The sequence below is a fragment of the Puntigrus tetrazona genome, chromosome 5 (assembly GCF_018831695.1).
Source record: "Puntigrus tetrazona isolate hp1 chromosome 5, ASM1883169v1, whole genome shotgun sequence".
NCBI classification, from domain to species: Eukaryota; Metazoa; Chordata; class Actinopteri; order Cypriniformes; family Cyprinidae; genus Puntigrus; species Puntigrus tetrazona.
Window position 1 is genome coordinate 9,072,425 of NC_056703.1, and position 22,488 is coordinate 9,094,912.

Sequence of the window (22,488 nt, forward strand, 5' to 3'; positions counted from 1 at the left end):
ACCGTACATAATCCCATCATCCGCCGTGTCATGCTCGTCATCAAACACACAAGGTCCTTCCTCCTTTATCCTCCCTGTTAATTCTAATCTGAAATGTATGTTAATGCAGTTTGGGATACATCCCTTTCATCCAATCATTGGCTGCTCCAGTTTATAGTAAATGGTCTCTCTCTTTTTCTCTTTCTCCTCCTCTCTTCTCAGTGTGTGTATGTGTATGTGTGTGTGTGTGTGTGTGTGTGTGTGTGTATGAGTTTGCGACTCAGCCTTGAGGCATCCCGTTTCAGCTCCTCAGCTTCCAGTCAGAGGGAGAAAGGGGAGGGGGGTGTATATAAGAGAGTGGTAGGTGGGAGTGGGGTCTGACCGCAAAGTGTCTACTGTTTAAAAGAAAGGGACTTCTCCCTCCCTCTCTCTCTCACTCTCTCCCTCTCTCTCTCTCTTTCACTCATTCCCTCTCTCAGCATCAGCAGACATACACTGGCTGGATGGAGCACTCTCACTGAGAGCAGAGAGACAGGAGGAAATGACAGGACTGTCATCTGTCTAAAGAAAATTAAAAAGCACTTCAAGAGTTCCTGATGTTTTTAACCTCCGTTTGGCAACACGTCGCAGTTCCCTAGACGGAGGCACGTCTCTGAGCTTGTAGAGGAGGATTGGTCTCACTAAGGTAAGCTGTGATGCTTCAAGTCATTTCCATCTACCTGTTAGTGTGACAGATTTGCATGTTAAATGACTGTGTGCTCTTTATGAGTGTAATTAAATGCTAAATCTGAATCTTTTTTTTAAGGTTTAAAGGATGTTGTGGCACTTTGCAATACTGTTTTGTGACAAGAATCATATTGTATACTGTGCAAAAATGTTATTTTTAGTTGTACAACAGCTTATCACTAAAGCAGTATACTCAAAATGACAACTTTGCACTTTATCTACCCCTAAATGGTGCATATTTGTAAATGTAGTAATATGCATTCTTAAGATTCTACCGTGTACCTTTTCTGGGTAAATGTAGTACAAATATGTACCTTTAAAAGTACTGCCCCATTGACAAGCTATTGTAACCCTAAAGGTACAGGATTTGTACGTGTTTTCTGACAGTATAATTGTTAGCTAGGGACTTCTAAGGCTGATGCATTGGCTTGCTTTAGGCTGCTCATTATGGTTTATAGGGGAAGTGGTCCACATTTGTTTTAAGCTCAGCAATTATTCCAGCTCCACTTGAAGGGGAGAATACAGTAGCTCTGATAGTTTGGCGTAACTCTACACGTGGTGGGCTCGTCTGCAGCTGCGGGTCAGTCGGTGTCCGTTACCTGGCAGACGGTGTTATCCCTTTCCAGGATCTCTGTCCTCTCTCCAGCCAGGGAGAGCAGCAGCTGGTTTGTGTTAGGGCTTCTCTCTGTAGTCTGCTGCTCCTCGTGTAGCTCCGCTGTCAGCTGCCAGCTCTTTTCTCTTGCCTCATCCGCGGTGGGGGGGGATTGAGCGGTTCTCGGATCAGTGCGCTGTCCTTACTGATGGGTTGTATCCGTTTAGGAGAATGGAGAAACTGAGGTGATGAGAAGATGTGCGTGTGTGTGGCAGTAGGGGGAGGGGTCTAGGCTGGGAAATGCAGGGGCTGAGAGACGCCTTATGAGTGCGTGTAGTGAAGGAGGTGGGGGTCAATGACAGAGACCCCCTGGATCCAAGGGTCCTAAATGGGAGGGAGGTTCTTCTGGGAATGAAGGAAACTTGGTCGTTAGCGTTGAAGGGCAAAACTTATGACTGCATAAAGGATTCTTGGTTAAGTTTACCTCCCTCAAAGTTCTTTTTTGAGAAAAAGAAATGTGATGCGACTAAATTCGACTGAAAACTTGAAACATTCCTGTTTCATAAAAGCCCTAATATTTGATTTGTTTTGTTGTGTGATGTCAATGCCTCCTGGGTTCTTCAAATCTTCTCTGCGCTCCGTGCCATCATTATCTTGAAGACATTAGAAGTGCCAACCACACATGGTTGTTGCCTAGACGGAGTGTTTAAATGTTTTATGATGCTATGTGCAGTGTATTCATTGACAGTGCCACTCAGAACAAAGCTGAGTGGGAAACTAGCCTTTGTTTGAACAGCTGTCAGCTCTGCTCCTGGCCTGGCAATGCACTTGGAGCGGCTATTGGACCCTCTGTGTTCTCCTGTGGTTGTCTGTCTGTCAGTCTGTCTGTCTATCTTTCCATCTCTGTATCAATTTATTAGTCTATTGTAGGTCATATTTCAAATATTTTAATTTAATTCATTACATGAAATGCTGATAAATTAGTCACAAATAAGCTAATCACAATTAATCACATACATAAATACTTTGCTAAGGAAAACTAACAAATGATAATTAAAATTCATTATTTTATTTTGTAAGCTAAAGAAAAATAGAAAGTTACTAAGCGTTTTTATGATGCTATGTAAAGTTAAAATTTGTAAAAAAGTATTTTTCATTGCTTTTTAATCTATCTATCTATCTATCTATCTATCTATCTATCTATCTATCTATCTATCTATCTATCTATCTATCTATCTTCTCTCTGTCTGTCTGTCAGTCTCTTTGAAAAATGCTCCGTAAAGAAGGATTCTTTTCTTCCACACATTTAAAATTAACCACAGAGGCATTCAGAATGATTTGTCGGCATCAGTGAACAAAGATTTCCTCAGTAGACTTCAGTGTGTTAAAGTGTCACAGCCCCAGATGGTTTTAATGGCTCTCTGATGCTAATGTAACATGGCTAGGAAACCATGAGCTCAAAGCACAGACAGTGTCCCTATCTGTGGCGGCCAACGAGATGAGCCAACGTTTCTTCCTCAGAAGTGAAGAAATCTGGTTATTTGTCAGTGACCTTGCATGCTAGAATGCAATTGTCCCTACAAACCCGGAAATAGGAAAGTTTTCAGTGAGCAGAAGAGCTTGGGATGTTGTAAAAGAGAATCAGAGTCAATGACAGGTCCGCATCCAGTATGAACAGTGAAAATAGATTTCTTAATCTCCCATTCAATATTTCAACGTGGGAAAACACTTCTTTTTCTTTCTAGAACGTTCAATAGGGTCAATAAGTTGAAAGAGCTTGTTGCTCAGTCCCAGAGGATCATACTGTGATGAAGCTAATTACTGTAGGTATGTAGTGTAAGTAATTGGATCTGGCAGCATGCAATTTATACAGTAGGTCTTTTTTCAGAGAACCGCCATGCTAAATCACACTTGATCATGGCTTATCTTTTTAAGTCAGCAGGAGGAAAAACTAAATTTCTTGGTGTTGGAGAAAAAGCAATTTCCTGTTACAGACAAACACAAAACATACTAGCTGTTTTTTTCTGGAACAAAAAAGAATGATCAATAGCTTTCCATTTTGGGAAGGGATTGCTTTGTGCCTATATAAAAAAAAGACCTCCATGTTCAAATAAGTCTTTTTACTCTGTAGCAAATTGACATCTGGATTAAAATGTGGTCTTTTATTCTTTGCAGTTCCTGCCAGACCACAATATATCCTTTAGAAAACAAAAACAAATTTATCTTTCTAAGACCAATATGTGAGGCATTGTCTGCATGGTGTGTGAATTTAGTTGCGACAAACGGGAGTCAGAAATAGCAGGAGTTTGTGCTTTTAAGGTCTGAACATATGAGGCTGCTTTTTTGGCTGTAACAGGGGTTAAGCTAATAAACACGAGGTCACCGGTGCTGGAAATGTAAAATGAGACAGCAAGTAACAAATGTTCTCCTTCATTCCTTCCATCTGGACTTTAAGAGAAAGCACACATGGGAGCTGAAGTCAGGAATTATTCAACTTCATTCCCAGTAGACTTCTCTAGTGTCTCTGGTCTCAGATGTTGACTGACATGTCCTAAACTTTCCATTTCTCCTTAATCAGCATGATGGAGTTCACCTTTGGCAAGGACATCCTAGCTCTATCGTGTCCGCATTGAATGCTTCTTTGGTGAAAGTGCAGCGATGTCAGCGAACCACAGGTCCATTCAGTGCAAACACCTCTATCTCTGCCCATACACCAGCCCGGCTTATCGCTGACTTACACACACACACACACACACCCCTATCGGTGCAATCAGATCTCCCAGCATCATTAGAGCTCTGTAAATGGGGCTCGACTGTCATGAAACCCAGCTTTTTCATTGTGAAAACAACCTGCAGTGCCTTTCACTTATCATTCTGCATGTAATCTTATGCCTCTATTATATATAGATAAAAATAGCCCACAGGAATGGAATGATCAGTAATAAAAAACAGTTTAAAATTGAATTAACGAAGAAATACCCTTAAACTCTGCAAGATTAACAATTACTTAATCTCATTATTATGAGATTGGCATAGCTGGAAATATAATACACGGTGGCGTATGTTCTTAGGTTCTGGTTTCACACCTTGCTGTCAATCCACCGATGGGAGAAATGCCAGGAGAATGCGTCGGGTGAGAGATCACTTTATATGGCATTTGAGAGACCTTTTAAGCTCACATTGCACACACAGCAGTGAGACAGCACGTCTGCGTGTTTATGATTGCCAGACATATTCATTTGTTTGAATCTGCTCGGTGAAGCCGGTGCAAGCCATGACTGACTTCCTTTTGAAGCACAGGCGAGCCAAGGAAAATAGAGTAGCGAGGTATAGACTATCATCAGCTCGTTTGTGGCCAGTGGACAGTCACGGTGGACATTCCGCATTCACATCACAGCCTAAAAGTGACTGGATGTCGGACAGATGAAAAATATCTGTAAGAGAGAAGAAGAACTGCAGAACTGTAGAAAGAAAGAACGGAATAAAATCTAATGGTCAACTGAACCACTCCTCCTAAATGAGCATCGCTCAGGAAGGCGATGACTTACAAATCCATTTATGAAACAATAACAGTGGCTATATGCCTTGCCATCGATCTGAGAGCACACACCATTGAGCGGCGTTATGAGCTGGTCTGGAAATCCATCTCCGTGTTGGATGATTATGAGCTGCTTCATGGTGCTGGTTTCAGCAGACCTCTGATTATGACCTTGGAAAACCATACTGTCGATACTCATCCACTTCTCAATGGTTGCATACTCATATGTTTTTAATAAGGATTTATCTGCAATTTTTGGCTCGTCACCACGGATCAGACACCCTTCAGCAGGTTTACTGCTTTGCGGACTGGATTAAGAAGTATTTATTTCATCGTATTGATATTTAATGAAGTTTGACCTGCAACGAATGATACAGTGTGTACGGTATACCTCTGGGAGAAATATTTTTTTCATCATTGACTCCTTCCCAGTATTAAACAAACTGTCAGGGCATTTTATGACATCTATTAAGGTGAATAGAGTCTAGACAATACCAATTCAGTCACTACTGCGGGTGACCCATATTAAGGCTGCGTTCCAGTAAAGGCAAGTGCTTTCTGTCATGGGTGACCTACAAAACTGAGTCTGCTTGATGATTTCATAGGAATAAACTGTGGAAGAGTTGTGCTTCTTGTGCTTCCTTTGTTCAACAGACTGTGGATGAATGTCATCTCTAATCATTGAATATGAAAAATGAGCCATCATCTGTTAAAGCAACCACAGCATTTTTTACAGTTCAATAAGCAGCTATTTAACAGATAATTTACCACTTCATTAGTCCTCTTTATTTTATTTCATTTTATTTTATTTTATTTTATTATTTAGCAATAAAATGTGTTACCAATTCTCATCTACTGTACAATAATAATTTGTTTAGCACTTTGATCTGGTTTTTGACATATTCCTTTTATGTTTTATGTCTATGTGGTATACATCAGATCACAGCTAATTATGTTACGGTCCCAAAACGCTAACTTGCTAATTGCTCAATTATGTGAGTAGCTGCAAAGTTCTAATTTAACAAATAGCAAGTAAGCTAATTTGTTTGTGGCACGCTGGTGTGGTGGAAGAACGTTTTAACTGTCAGTATAATTTATGACTTACAAAAGTATTCATCTGGTCTCTGTGTGAGGTATTCTGCCTTTCAAACGCTCTAGTCAGCATTCAGCACTTAGCACAACGCAGGACCAATTTAGATCACTGGCACTAAATATGTGTGCCAGCAGGTTCACCCCCCATTGAAATTCTTCTCACATTAGAAACACGGAAGCCAACTGGCCCAGCCAGAGTCTGAGAAAGCAACAATGTATAAAAACTAGACCTGGCATGAGAAAGCAGCAGTCACATTGTGTCTGGTTTATCTGAAAGTGCCAGTAAGCAGCAGCATTAGCATACTGCTCTGAGCTCAGCACTGTATTGATGGAGCTCTAATAAAAGAGACTGGCTTTGTCTATTTCTCGCTGTTGAAAGTGCACAAAATGAAGAAATCTTTCCAATCTAATGTTAATAACTGCTAATTCTTTCATAGCCAAGCATATCCATCATCACTGCCATGAGACCAAGCTGTCCTCATTATGTTTCATATTTCATGTTTCATTCATTTACAGTCTACCTTTGCCAGGGGTTAAGGGCCAGTGCTCACACAAAGACCAGCTTGGTCCTTCAAAGTCATTTTCTTTCTTCGATTCTTGTGGCGACAAGCCAGGTTTCAAAGTGAAAAAGCCAGCTACCCATCCAGAACTAAAACCGCAAAGCGACTCAAAGCAATTTTCTGCCTATTTTGCTGATTTAATCCCAGGGTTTAGATGTGAGGAACAAGAAGCAGAGTAGGTCCCCTTCACCCCCAAGGGTCCAGATCGGGAGTCTCCCATCATCAAACCCCCCTTAAGCGCTCCATCACAGAGGCGCTCATCCCTGTCTGTCTAATCACGGATGGGCGGCAGCAGCGTGGGATCCCTCTCGCTGGAGCTCATCTGTCAGTCCTGTTAATCACATGTCAAAGCGAGCTCTCCACTTACTAAACAGATCCTAAAAAGATATTACCTGCTGTTGACCTTGGAAGCTGTGGCTTTGGGTCAGCCCCCTGCAGCCGTGACGAAATTATGATCTGTGTAACCACTTTGTATTGCTCTTTGTTACTAAAGGACTATAGAAGGTTTTTCTTAAAGGGATAGTCCACCAAAAAATGAAAATTCATCGTTTTGATGCTGAGCATTCCAAACCTGTATGACACTCTTTATTCTGTGAAAAATAAAGATATTTTATTTTATTTTATTTTATTTTATTTTATTTTATTTTATTTTATTTTATTTTATTTTATTTCTACGGTGAATGGGGTCCAAAGGTGACTTTCATGTAATGCACAAAAGCATTCTTAAAAGTATTTTCAAAATGATTAAAGAATTTTAAATTGAGTAAATCTTAAATCTTTTTTTGCAAATTCAGTACTGTACTACTTTACATTTTAAGGGGTTAAATGTACTTGAATAGCTAGGCAAGGTGCAAGCTGAATAATGCACACATAAGTGTACTTAATTTGACATAAATATTAGGTGTTTTATGGTATTGAAAAGTCAGTGTGTCAGCACTTTGAGAAGGTGGTTATTTCCATCCTAAATGGGTCCCATTTGGTTTTCATAACATTCAGGAAAAAAGCTATACGGAAAACTAAATCTACAATCTTCTAGTTGCCAAGAATGTGACCATATGACATGTGCATCAGGAATCTTTAAACACAGACATCCTCAATGTCCCTGTTATACTCCATAATGCAGCACATTATTAGGTATTACAGGCATTTTATTTTAATTAAATTTGTAACAGACCATTGCACTTAGTGAGGTGACAAGCCTCCCGAGCCCTGCAAAAACTATACTTCTAACTTCTTTTAATGAGGAAAGTGTTGTGTTTTAATACATAACTCTGCTGCTGTCTGGAGAATGGTCAAAGAATGCTAACTTTTATGAGAAGCGTGAACTCTGAACACCCACGCTAGCGGAAGCGCTGCAGATGGTCTCCTCTGCGCGAGTATTAATCTGTCAGCATGGGCTGTGGGCAGAGCGTCAGAGAGGAGAGTACGCTCCTCAGATTCAGGTGTTGCCTGCTGTGTGTCATGGCAGCCTGTCATAGGAAACGCTGCTGGAGCCCTCACTCCTGAGCTGAAGTTTGCCTTGCTTTCATTGGCCAGAGCTGATCTTTGTGGAAGCCAAGGCAACCATAACCTGAGTTGTACTTAGTGTCTGTCTATCCTGCAGTGTTGCTGACTGGCATCTATGTGTAATTGTGTGTGTGTGTGTGTGTGTGTGTGTTTTGGCTGGAAATGTTATTCTGAATATAAACACTCCCTAATGTGATATGGGTTGCTTTAGTTGAATATAATTCATTCTGGTTGGAAAGGAAACACGAGTCGAGGATTGAAACATTTCATTTTCCTTTTTCTTATGTCTGTTATAATGATTTGCTAAGCCTATGATACAAATACCCTACTACATACCTTAAATGTTTTCATATTATAATATTTTGAGTATTGGTTTAAAATTGATATTTAAAAAGTAATGATTTATTTACATTAACATTAATTTTGTCTGTTGCTTTAAATTATGCCTAAAGTTCTTGTGAACCAGAAGTGTGCGACTAATTTTACTTCTGTATTGTGACTTCTGAGAGAAACAGAATATTGAATGAAGAAAATAGAGGGTGTGGCTTGTTTTTTCCACTGCAAATTGATTGGATGTAGTAAAGTAGGCATTTCATTCAGAAATAACACTGCTTAAGGATGTCATGCTCATGTCCAAGCCATCAAACTGATGTCATCAGAAAAGGCCCGTCATTTTATAATGGAAGAGCATTTTCTGATTTGGGTCGAAGATTACAAAAGCAGATCTTTAAGGATGACTTCTAAGGATGTTGTTCATCACAAAAAATAGCAATGTGAGCTAACAAAATTAATATAGTTAATTTTGATTTGATGCCAACTTTAAGAAATATTGCTGAAGTATTAGAATTGTCAGGGGGGGTTTTACATTGATTTTTAATTATGTAATGTTAATTTCATTTTCCATTTTGCAAGTGCAATTCGACACTTCATTCACACTGAACATGCATTAGAATGAAAAGTGTAAAAAAGCAATCTGAGTGACTGTTCTAATTCCATTTTGCAGGATCAAATCCAAATCTTTGGTATCTTAAAACAGTTTAAACAATCACGCCAGTAAGAAGAGGCAAGGAGCAAATCATCATGGGGATGCGAGGCCTGCTTCTGGCCTGTGTGGCAGTAGCCATGTTAGTTCATCTCTCTAGTGCTGGCCTGGTGAAAAGAGTAATTAGACACAGAAGAGAATCACTGTCACCGACCACTGAGAACTTGACCCTCCCAAGTCCTGATCAGCCTGTGGTTTTTAACCATGTATACAACATCAACGTTCCCTCTGGCTCCCTGTGCTCTGTGGACTTGGATTCACCTGGAACAACACCAGTGAAGCCAAAACCGGCCAATCTTCAGTCTGACCAGCACATAGAACACACCACGGATGGAGAGAATCAGATTGTTTTTACGCATAGGATTAACATTCCCAAGCAAGCTTGCGGTTGTGATAACCACATGCCTGACCTGAAGGATCTTCTGAACAGGCTGGAAATGCTGGAGGCGGAGGTATCCAGTCTAAGAGAGCAGTGCACCAGTGGAACAGGCTGTTGTAGTGCTCAGGTGTCAGGTAAGGCCAAATAATACATACTGTGTAGATACTTCCTTCATTTACTGCCTATATAGGCAAATGTATACATAATCAGTCATGGTCAGAGATACTGTAACCATTCAAGCCAGTTTTTTCAGGTGCAAAGTTTCAGTGGTTCAAACAATATGAATTTACATATCAGCCTTCCTAAAAATTCTCTCTCTGTCTGTCATTGCATTGATAAAGACATTTTAATTAATTTCATCCTCACAAACAGCTCGGGTCATTACTTAGATTATTAGAATTTCATTGTGGTTTCCATACAAACCTGTCTAAACTGGTAGTATCATTAAAAATAAAAAAAGAAGTGTATCATTGTGTATCATAAACGTGCAGCACAACCGGTGTGCTTAAACTGACTGATTCTTTTAATGGGTTCTTTTTAGTGAATCAAACATATACAGCTTTCAGCTAACTATGCAAATTAAATCAATGCATGTAGTTAAAACGTGTGTGATTTGTCTGTAATGTTGTACAAATATAAATGACTTGCCATATTTTTGCTAGGGATTTAAAGTCAAATGTCAGTTATTGGATTGCATTTATTTACAAATGTATTTAATAATAACTGTATTGTTATTATTATTGAAAAGAAAAATGAAAGAAAAATGTATTCTTTGAGTATTTATTCTTTAAACATGCTAAACAAAATGTTAATGAACCCATTAAGAATCGCTAATTTCTGAACAATTCCCATTCTTGTCTAAACCAGCATGAAAGTGTTTCTCAGCACATGCCAAAAATGACTAAAAACCTCTTTAGCAGGTGAAGTCACAACCAAACCCTACTGCAGTGGCCGCGGAAACTACAGCACCGACACCTGCAGCTGTGTGTGCGAGCCCGGTTGGAAGGGAGTCAACTGCTCTGAGCCAGAATGCCCCAACTTTTGCCAAGATCAAGGCCGCTGTGAAGATGGCAAGTGCGTCTGCTTCGAGGGCTTCGGCGGTGAGGACTGCAGCGTCGAGCTGTGCCCAGTGGATTGCGGTGAGAATGGAGAGTGCATCGACGGGGCTTGCATCTGCGCTGAGGGCTTCATCGGTGAGGATTGCAGTATGACCAACTGCCTGAACAACTGCCTGGGCAGGGGGCGCTGTGTGGATGACGAATGTGTGTGTGATGAGCCTTGGACAGGCTTTGACTGCTCCGAGCTCATCTGTCCCAATGACTGCTACGACCGTGGCCGCTGTGACAATGGAACCTGCTATTGTGAAGAGGGCTTTACTGGGGAGGACTGCGGGGAGCTTACCTGCCCCAAAAACTGCAATCACCGTGGCAGGTGCGTCAATGGACAGTGCGTCTGCAACATTGGCTACAGCGGAGATGACTGCTCCAAGCTAACCTGCCTCAATGACTGCAATCAGAGAGGGCACTGCTTCAATGGGAAGTGCATATGCGATCCTGGGTTTGAGGGTGAGGACTGCGGCATTCTTTCCTGCCCTGACAACTGCAATGATAGGGGACAGTGTGTCAATGGTGAGTGTATTTGCGATGATGGATATGAAGGTGATGACTGCTCCGAGCTCTCTTGCCCCAATAACTGTCACGATCGGGGCCGATGCGTCAACGGGAAGTGCATTTGCAAAGTAGGCTTTGCTGGAGAAGATTGCAGCATTAAGACCTGTCCCCATGACTGCCATGGACGCGGAGAGTGTGTTGACGGCAAATGCGTTTGCCATGATGGCTTTGCTGGAGAACACTGTGGCATCAAGACCTGCCCCCATCATTGCCATGGACGGGGACAGTGTGTGGACGGCAAGTGTGTTTGCCACCATGGCTTTGCCGGAGAAGATTGCAGCATCAAGACCTGTCCCAGTCACTGCCATGGACATGGACAGTGTGTGGATGGCAAGTGCATTTGCCACCATGGCTTTACTGGAGACGATTGCAGCATCAAAACCTGTCCCAATGACTGTCATGGGCGTGGAAAGTGCGTGGACGGCAAGTGCATTTGCCATGATGGTTTTGCTGGAGAAGACTGCAGCATCAAAACCTGTCCCAATAATTGTCATGACCGTGGACAGTGTGTGGACGGCAAGTGCGTTTGTCATGCTGGCTTTACAGGCCATGACTGTAGTGAGTTGACTTGCCCCAATGACTGCCATAACCGAGGACTTTGTGTAAATGGCCAATGTGTGTGTAACATCGGGTTCTCTGGGGAGGACTGTAGTACAAAGACATGTCCCAACAACTGCCTGGACCGTGGCTACTGTGAAGATGGAAAGTGTGTCTGCTCTGAGGGCTACACCGGTGAGGACTGCTCTGTTTTGACCTGCCCAGCAAACTGCAATGACCAAGGCCAATGTCTGAATGGAATGTGCATATGTGATTTAGGCTTCACTGGCGACGACTGCTCTGAAAGTAAGTCACTATATTTTCCACTGAAATATATAACACCTCATATGTATAGGTTATACTAACTCTTTTGGCTGTTATACTTCCTCTAATGAAAAGCATGTCTTATGATTTTTGTAGAACCCCAATATGAGCTAATCAAGTAATATGCTGCTAAAGAAAATTTATTATAGTTTATGCATTTATTACATTATTATATTAGATTATATAAAGATTATGTTCAATATAGAGGTTTTGTAAATGTACTACTATGAATATGCCTTGCTAAAGACTAAGGACCTTTGGACAACTTTAAAGGCCACTGCCACTGGTCAGACTAAAAAATAGTCCCACCCTAAAATCATGTTATTGGTTGAGTGTTATACTGCAACACCATAGAGCCACATTGTATTAGGATAGCAATCTATGAATGGTTTATTTAGTTTAGAGTGAAGTGTTTAGCATAGAATTTAGTATTTATCTTAACATTTCTCTGTTAATTCAGAGATTCTTCTAAAATTGTTAATTATCTGACATTTTTCAATCCACAGTCTCCCCACCCAGAGACTTGACTGTGACTGAGGTCGATCCAGAAACGGTGGACGTTGCCTGGGTCAATGAGATGCTTGTGACGGAGTATCTTATCACTTATGTGCCTACGGCTCCTGGCGGTTTGGAGATGGAAATGAGAGTTACTGGTGAAAAGAAGATGGCCACTATTAGGGAGCTTGAGCCTGGCATAGAGTACCTAATAAGTGTCTTTGCTGTCCTGAACAGCAAGATGAGTGTCCCTGTCAGTGCCAGAATAGCCACACGTAAGTCACCCATCAACATGCTTGGGAAAATTATTTGTTATTTTGCCCTGAGTACATTCTGAGAAACTGATTTACATCCTACAATTAGATCTTCCTGAACCCGAGGGCCTGAAATTCAAATCGGTTAGAGAGACCTCAGTGGAGGTTGAGTGGGACCCCTTGAACATCCCGTTTGATGGCTGGAACCTCATCTTCAGAAACACAGTGAGTGTCCTGGCATGCTCCCTAAGTCTCTAGGGTGGCTGTGGTCCAAAAGAGTATCGTTGCCCTCATATTTTCTCCTAAAAGATGTAATATAAAAGAACCGTTCTGTTTGCAAGTAATAGTATAAAATGAGAAGCTCAAAAGGCGCCCAGTGGAAAATAGCTGAGTGGTGCCACTAAGCAAAAAGCTACTGTCGAGAAGTCTGCGGTTTTGCAAGACAAAACCCTCTAAGAAGCTCCTGGCAACAGCATGCGTGACCATGTGCCACAGAACTCTTATTGTCTCTGTAATGCTTTATTTTCTTTCTCAAGGGCTTATGCAAACTCCAGAAAACACCACCATTAGAACATGCAAACCTCCCCTACATCCTCTTTCAAAACACAGCTTGGCAGTTTCATTCACGCATCAAGTTTAGGGATGTCAATGCCAAAATAATTCTCACTATGAATTAAAACGCTCATCCAAGTAGAATCAGCTAATAGACCAAAGTGTTTACTCTTAGGACACTCTCTCATTACCCCGTGGTTCATGAGAGCTTGACTTAGTTTTCTTGAGGTTGCTTCTTTGATGCTTTGTGGTGCTCTTTTATTAACCAGCAGAACCTTTGACCAGCAATCTGTTATTAGATTTAATATATTCACCAATTCAGTTCACCAACAAAAAAAATCTGTTTTTGAATGGCAGAAAGAAGAGGATGGAGAGATTTTGAACTCTCTCACCCCTCCTGAGACCACCTTTGAGCAGTCTGGTCTTGGACCTGGACAAGAATATGAAGTCAAGCTTGAGGTTGTAAAGAACAACACCCGCGGACCCCCAGCCAGCAAGAACGTTGTCACAAGTAAGCAGCTGTCAACAGCAATTAACTGGCAGCCATGACCACGAATTTTCAGGACTTTTTTTTTTTTTTTAAAAAGACAGGATGTCTTACCTGAAATTAGAAAGTTGGCCGTTTATGATAATTGGCAGTTATTTGCAGTGCAGTGAGTTGCTGTGCATTTCAAATTATTTTGAGTAAGTGTTAGTTTCAGATTGGGAAAATGGATGCTGAAAATTCAGCTTTAAAATTACATTTTTAATTTTTAGTAACAATATTTTACAATATTACTTTAACACATCTAGTTAGTCTTTATATAATGTAAGGTCTTAAATAATAAATAATATACTGTACGTTTATTTGATAATTTGATTGGGATATATTGCACATACGGGTCTGTCATCTTCCTATGTCATTATGAAACAAAAGTGAATATTATTCTAAATATTATTAACATTTTTGTAATATGCCACTTTTTCTCAGTAACACCTATATAATAGAGAATTTCTAGCTCATCATCCTCTTCAACTATATATGATATGATTTAAGGATAAGGGTTTACCCTCAAATTTTATACTTCAAATAGCTTTTGGGTTGCTGAAGAACCTTTTACCATTGTGACATTTCCCAAAAATCCTTTCACTTTTATCATTTCCTTCTTTTAGAACATTTTAAAGATTATATTGGAAAGAGATGTGTCATTATAACATTGGCCTCTTATGCTGTCAGTGCAAGTTACCAGAGTTTTTCTTCATGACAGGCTGTTTTTGCTGTCTTACAAATGTCTAAAAAAATCTCCCAGCATGCCTCTAACGCTCCATCTACTCCATTTCTTCGGCTTGTGCCACATAGGATTTGCATTAAAGGGGGACTAATTGCTCAAAGTGAGTTCTCTCCCTCACTCTCTGTGTGTGGGAGGCACCACTCAGCAACATGAGAGGCTGTCCTCCCGTGAGATAACTAGCGCATTGGAGCATCTCACATGCACAAATCTGCTCTAAGCCGCATGCAGTTCCTGTATATTATCTTACGCTCACATGAGTATGAGCTCTCAGTACAGTTCCTAATCTAACAAACTGATTTAACCATGAAAATAAGGACCTAGCTATTTTACTTGTACTCTTTTTAGTCTTGGAGAAGCAGGTGTGCATATACAATTCTTTGCTCTTATTGCCAAAAAATGTTATATAGATATGAATGCATTTATATTAGCAAATAGTGGGTTTTTTCAAACAATACTCTCCAACTGTAGTATTCTAATTTCAGGGGGGAAAACATTTACAAAATTGTCAATTATTTGTCAACTATTCTATTTATAATTCTTGCAATGTTTTAATTGATTTATTTTATGCAATATTTACTAGTTTAATCATTTATTTTTTATTAAGCACACTGACAATGTGTAAAATACATAGTATAAATGTGTCTTTTAATTTAAAATGTATACCATTTAATCATCATGTTTGAAGTTCTTTGTCAAAAGCTGTATAGCAGCTATTTTTGACTCATCTGCTTGCATAAATGTTCCCATTTTGTTGCTTTTTCCCCAGCTGTCACAAACCTCTCTTCTCATCCACAGTGATTGATGCTCCCAGCCAAGTGGATGTGCGTGATGTGACAGACACCACAGCCCTTATCACCTGGCTTCAGCCTGTCGCTCAGGTGGACGGGATCTCTCTGTCCTATCGCCCTATCACAAATTTAGACAAAACAACAATAGAGCTTTCCTCCATAGATACCCAGTATCATCTGGCTGAGCTGTACCCTGACACAGAGTATGAGGTCTCTCTCATGGCTCGCAGGGGAGAGATGACCAGCTTTCCGGTCGATGAGCGCTTCACCACAGGTGAAAACTCTCGAGAAATCATTTCAGAACTTAAAGTGAAAATTCAGTCTGCTTCAGCAAGTCTACTGATAATTGTGTTGTACTTAGACCATTTTGAAGCAATTTTCTTTGTCTTGTCCTGGAGGATAACCGTACAGGAAGTATTTTCTTTCATCCACATGTTTGCGTGTTTTAGACCTTGATGCCCCCAAAAACCTCAGGGCGGTTGAACAGACAGATGAGAGCATAACTCTGGAGTGGGAAAACAGCGAGGCCAATGTCTTCATTTACCGCGTCAAATACGGCCCAATTTCTGGAGGGGAGCATGGAGAGCTGGTCTTCCCCAGCGGCCCTAAGGATACCACTCAGGCTAAAATCACTGGTGAGAGGCCAATTTGAATTACACAATAATTCCTCTCCAGAGATCACAAACAGCATCAGTTGCAAACAGACCATACAGAACTATGTTTGAAAACTGAAATAAATTTAGGCTCAGCTGCAGTACGCACTAGAGTAGTTTTCAGTAGAAATGACCCATCTGCACATGCAAGCAGTTTGTAACCTACTGAAATTAGAAATGTAGTTCTCAGGTGTTGAGGTGTGAAGTTGTTTTTGGAAAACCTCCTCAAAAAGAATTTAAAACAATTGGGATCTCACTGTAGGTCTGAATAGAAATAGGCCAATTCAAAATGTTCCTGCAATATTAACCTTTAAAGTGGCTTTTTATCGTACTTGTACTTTTCAGCACTTTATTTCTAAATGAGCTCCTTTGTTTTAGTAACGTGAAGTGTTTACATGACTAAAAGCGAATGAGATGCTATCCCTTTTGTTGGTAATGCCTTATTCATGTCTTAAATGAAGTAACACTGGTGCTTCAATGTGAAAATCCCAGTCAAAAAGGGAAAACGGAGGCTTTCTTCGTCGCAGCAGCACTTCTATTATACACTTGTGCTTTGAGGCAATCTCCTGCGCTAATTCTTATTCTCTACAACCATGTGTTACCGTAAGCAGGGATTATCATGGCTGGGAGAAAAATATATTCAAAATGGATAATAGATTCTTTGTCTGGTTTGCTCCTTTGTCCTTGGGAGGCCTGTTCCCTGTAAATAAGGCCGACGATCTGTTCGACTAATAACGCAGAGTCTCTCTCTCTCTCTCACACATCTCACTAGTTGTCTCTTTCACACAGTTATTATCTGTAATTGCCGTCACGCCTGTGATTTTATTGATAATGAGCTTCCTCTGCATTAGGCGTAATTTCATGCTGGAGGACTCCCTCACAGTGACCTCTGCAGGAGCCAATACAGGCATTTAAAGGGGTAAAGTGTGGGATTTGGGCTAAGGGCTCTTATGAATGGGGGCTGTGGGGATCTGAGAATCTCTTGTATGATGGTAAATATTGTTTCTGGCCTGTGGAGAAGGTCTTTGATGCAGCCACTGAAAGGCATTAGATTGATATGGCGTGCAGATGAAATCGAAACCGCGTTGTGGCAAGAACAAAAACAATTGCCTACTACGGAGGCTCCAAAAACAACTAATGTGAGAGATTAATGGTTTCATTTTGTCTGATGATTTGAGAGGACTGAATCTGCTGGGCTCTTTCTTAGGCCTTAGGCCCGGGACGGAGTATGGAATGGGCGTGACGTCAATCAAGGAAGAGCGTGAGAGTTTGCCTGCAACGACTAATGCTGTGACTGGTAAGGCTTAACATTTTTATGTTTTTTTTTTTTTACCCATTTTCTATTCTTATTATCAGAGTTAAAAGTGCATGTGAGTTCTTATGTCGTAATAAACCCACTTGTGGTTATGTATTGTTAAATCTGAAAAGAATAGGAAAAACTAATAATTCACACTTTTGTCAAAATTGAATGATGACTGGGGCTGTCAAGTACCAAAATGACAAAAAGCATCATATCAAAGTGTTCAGGTATCATAAAAATAGTCCACATGACTCCTCTGCCATAATCCAAATCATCTAAATCCTTTCTGTGACAAACAGCCTATTAATGTAAATAATTATTTTCTGAAAATAGTGTAACTCCACTGTCCACTGTAACTCTTTTTGGTTTGTAACTCAGGTTGGATTTGTAAATGATTCATTCTTTTTAAATAAATAATTTTAATAAATGTTTGGTCCATTTTACAAAATGGGTCTAAATGATTTGTTTAGTTCTCAAGTTCAGCTCACTGACTCAGTGATCTGGTTGCAGTGATTAACAGCACCTTGAAGATGCTTGAATATTACTTGTTTGTGGTGCTCCATTTTCCATTCATTGTAATTACATGAAAAAACAACAACAACAACAACAACAACAACAACAAGTTTTTCCTGTTGTATTAAAGGTTGGGACAATATGATGAGTAAATGATGAGTTGTCATTTTTAGACATGTACTAATTCTTAAATGGAACTCCCTTGTCTTCTTAGATATTGATGCTCCCAAAGACTTTGAAGTAAGTGAGACCACAGAGACCACATTGGCACTGGTTTGGAGGAGACCGGTCGCCAAAATCGACACCTATACGCTAGCGTTTACATCTGAGGATGGAACTGAAGCTGAACACGAGATACCTGGTGCTGCCAATACCTACATCCTCAGTGACCTGTCCCCCGGCATGCTGTACACCATCAGCCTGACTGCCAAGAGAGGAAGAAAGATGAGCGCACCAGCCACTCTGTCAGCATCCACAGGTTAGTATGCATCATTACATTTTCATTTAGATATGAAGAATGCATCTTCACATTTCCCATTTCTTCTACCTCTAGAGTGACAAAAGCAATATTGGTTTGGAACATAAAAGAAGCTTTCAAAAATATAATTTGAATATATTTTTCACCCCATAAATATATTTATTCAGCAGGCCACTGAGGATCTAAAGGCAACTCTGGAATTCATTATCTTGACTATTTTCCTCCCTTAAGTGCCAATATTTGTTTTGGAGTTCGAAGATACTGCAGTCCTTGTTCTGTAAATTTGAATTAAACATTTTGTAGCTTTTTATCATGAGAAAACTTCTATAAAGGTCTCAAAATGCCACCATATACTGAAAACCGGAGCTTAATATCTCTATTCTCTGGCCTCGTTAATAGCATGTGGGTTTATTTTTCTTTTAAAGAGAAACCAATGAAAGCCCAAGTTTCTGCGGACAAGATGCCACTTAATTTGCAGAATTCTTGCTTTTATAACAAAATAATCATTAACTAATACCAAGGAACTGTAGAATATAACATCAGTTGTTTGCTTTGGTCGCCAAGGCAAGACAACAGATATAGTGTTTCTCAAGATCCCAAACACACACACACACACACACACACAGAAAGCTCATTCATGTGATAATTGTCGGAGTGAGCCCACTCCCCTTTTGGATTTGCGTGATTTGACCACAATGAACTGTGGGGCGGACTGATAAATAGGACACATGCTGAGCCGCCTGTTAAAATGTTGTCTCTGAAATCACCAGCACTATAATCCCAATGCATTTATTTCAGCAGCCATTATCGGCCTTAGACACGGCACACAAACATGGGCATACACTTCCCTCAGACCCGATGGAAATGGGAAGGTGGGGGGCTGGGAGAACTTTAGGTCTGGGCTTTCTTCTGTTCACTGAATGCCTCTCTGGCATGATTATGAGAGATTCAGCTTGTAACATGGAGACCCGATGATCACCTCAAAGGAAGCATATGAGGACAAAACCAGGCCAAAAAGGAGAGAGCAACCAGTCACAATTGCATGCACAAAGTTTTATTATGGTGACTTAAGGTATGGTCACATTAAGGTATGGTGAATTTTCAGCAACTTTTTGTCAGCAAAGAAGGTTTATTGTCAGCAGTATAGCTATTTATGAATTAAAGCTTACACAAAAGTCACTTTTAAACCAAGAAGCTTTCTTTTGTGACCAATTTGAACCCATTTTGAAATTGCTGTGGGGAAATCATTCACCCTCACACAAAATTCCCACATGAATACCCTATGAAATTTGCCTGCGAAAATTCACACGCAGTGATAATTGTGACCACACCTTTATGGCTTGTGCATGCATACAACAAAGGCTTTATCCTTTAAAGGGATAGTTCACCCAAACATTAAAATTTGATGTTTATCTGCTTAAAACACTTAAAACACTCATAAATCCAAATCAAACCCTGCTGCTTGTGATGATACATTGATTTCCTAAGATCAGTTTGTGCAAGAAACTGAACAGTATTTATAATTTTTTTTTACTTCTGATGCACCACAATGTCCAACATGTGCCCCATCAACATACTCTGGCACATAGATATATATACATAGATCCAAGTATTGCGGACCATAGAAACAATCACTTTTTGCCACAAGCTACAGTATTTAATTTGGATTTGTCAGTGTATGTTTTTTTTACATTATTTGACTGACAGTCTGCAGCTGTTAGACTTCAAAATATTTGTTTGTGTTCTACTGAAGAAACAAAGTCACCTAAATCTTGAATACCCTGGGGCTAAACAGATAAACATTTCAAATTTTCCTTTTTGGGTAAACTATCTCTTTAAGGTGTCTGTGGCCTGAGGATCTCACAGCGATAAAGCCATTCTTTTATTCTATTGCCATCTGCATGCAGTGAAGGTCGTTCCTCAGACATAAATGGGCTGCTTTAAGTGGCGGGAACTCTATTGGATAAGTGTGCAAAATGAATCAATTTCCCCAAATTTCAGTTCCCATGAATGGCTCGAGATGATCAATGAGTTGTTTTGCTGTTTGACAGCTTCGTATTGTTTCATCTCCAGGTTTCAAAAGCTACAACCGGCCCTTATGCCTGGGAAGGTCATTCACTTCTTCCCCATTGTCTCTCACCCTATTTTCACGCCACGTTTCTGCCCTCTTGAATGTGCATAGACAGGATAATGGTTAGCCCACCGTGCATCTCAGAGCTATCTGCCCCCTCTTTGCCTGTGAATGCTGACAATGCACAATGATGTTCAATTATAGGTTGCAATGCACCGCGCTGCATGGTTGCTTTCCTTATTTGAAGTGTTCAGCGTACCTCTGCTCAGGCAGGCTAGGCAGAACCTTCAAAAATTAATGGCTTTTCTCAGGGCCATTAATACTAAAGCTGTCTCAGCAAGCTGGTGCTTGGATGTTAATAGGTTGCAAGAGAAAAGACTGCAAATTAGTTTGTTTGTCACTACAACTTTTTGAAAGTTATTACTCTGTTATCACTGGGGTGGGGTGGGGATCTGCATGGGCAAATGTTCCTGTTCTGTTTAGAACAGATGGAGATTAATTTGTTAGGAGTAACACATTAAAAGTTGTTGTTCATTACATGGACCTTTCCTCTAATTTTAAAAATGCTTTGCATTGTTTTGAATAATGTGAAACTGTTTTCTTCTACTTCAATTCATTCATCTCCAAGCAATAAAATTGACCATCATCTTAAAGAGAGAATGTCTTAAGAAATCAGCCAAACCTGTTCAGTCACAGTGTTCTTCTCCTATATGTATTTTTTCTTGCCAAATTAAATATCTTCTTATTTGTTTGTCATCCAGATGAAGAGAAGCCTCAGGTGGGCAACATCACCATCTCTGATGTGTCCTGGGACAGCTTCAGTGTGTCCTGGGAGCTGGACAGAGGAGAGGTTGAGGGCTTTCTGGTTGAAGTATCTGACCCAGATGGTTTATCTGATGGCCAGAACCATACTCTATCCAGCCAGGAGTTCAGCCTGGCTGTCTCTGACCTCTCCCCTAGTACTTTCTACAGGGTCACACTGTATGGGCTGTACAAGGGAGAGCTCTTAGATCCTGTCTTTGCTGAAGCCATCACAGGTATCAATTCTTGCCCAATCTTGGACCAGCTTGGTCTTCTTTTCCAGTTTTCTTTGGATCAAATGCTGTCCCTCAAGCAGCAAAACTGACTAACCTCTTTTCTCTTATAATGTGCAGTTCATCACATCACATGGTGAAATTAAACTAACACATTTGTATTATTTAATCCAGTTTTTGTAGTCCTCACAATGTATTCATTTCTTCATCTACAATCATCTAGTACTGATTTTCCACTATTAATATAGAAGGTAAAGAAAATATTTGGCATTTTCAAGAAAGCAACCACATCTCATATGACTTATATATGATTGGATATATATATGATATATGATAATATATGATCCAATATGGTTTCAGAGGAATTCCCAATGAATTAGTACTTTTATTCAGCATGCATGCATCCATCAAATGTGCTTGTATGCATTGTTCAACATTACTGTAATTATAGCCATGGTGTTAAAAGAGTTTAAAAATATTTTAAACAATTTAAATAGTAATTTAATGCAGCCTCATCCATCCTGACTGAATCCAAAATAAATCCCAGTACCAGAATAAGTCTATTCCTATATATAGTATACGAAAAGCAATATGTCAAATATGTCAGAATAAACAGTTTTCATAAAATAAGATTTATACTAAATCATATGCATACTTGTAGAACAAAGAGTATTCATTAATGCCCGACAAGTGAGTTCATAATCAAATGCAGTAATACTCTGACAGTACATGATTTCATACGCAGATAATCTCTCAAATGTGCGATGCGCTTACAAACCAAGACCCTTTGAAGTCAGCGACAGATTCTGTCGTCTGCTGAATTTAATGTTGAAGTAACACTGACATTCACAGCACACCTGCACTGCATCATAATGCCTCCCTACACATTCACGTCTGCATAATCACCAGCACAGCCTCCAGGTGCAGTAAATGACCTCTGCCTGTCATCGCTGCTACATTTGTGTTTAACAGGCAAAACAAAGTTAGACTAATGATGCCTTTTTCATTCTAATTGACTGCGGCATTCAGCTCACATTGTCGGTGAGTCAATTTAAATCATTTAGTTTGTGGCATTTATAGTCTACCAGCAAACCAGACAAGTTGTATTGTAGCAAACATACATTTATTGGGCAC

General features: G+C 40.1%; 1 protein-coding gene across 4 annotated transcripts in view; it reads left to right on the forward strand.

Annotated features, from left to right (window-relative positions):
- Positions 1-355: 355 nt before the first annotated feature.
- Positions 356-22,488, forward strand: part of tncb (tenascin Cb) — a 32,087-nt gene continuing 9,954 nt past the window's right edge. The window contains exons 1-11 of one of the 4 annotated variants that reach the window (XM_043240196.1): positions 356-664; positions 8,997-9,548; positions 10,335-11,927; positions 12,452-12,715; positions 12,804-12,919; positions 13,604-13,757; positions 15,313-15,579; positions 15,755-15,940; positions 17,166-17,255; positions 17,986-18,249; positions 21,082-21,357. In XM_043240196.1, the coding sequence (XP_043096131.1) occupies positions 9,074-9,548; positions 10,335-11,927; positions 12,452-12,715; positions 12,804-12,919; positions 13,604-13,757; positions 15,313-15,579; positions 15,755-15,940; positions 17,166-17,255; positions 17,986-18,249; positions 21,082-21,357 (3,685 nt within the window). In that variant the 5' untranslated portion in view covers positions 356-664; positions 8,997-9,073. Of the gene's footprint in view, positions 665-8,996; positions 9,549-10,331; positions 11,928-12,451; positions 12,716-12,803; positions 12,920-13,603; positions 13,758-15,312; positions 15,580-15,754; positions 15,941-17,165; positions 17,256-17,985; positions 18,250-21,081; positions 21,358-22,488 lie in introns of all 4 variants that reach the window. The other 3 variants (XM_043240195.1, XM_043240197.1, XM_043240198.1) reach the window with 3 other exon arrangements.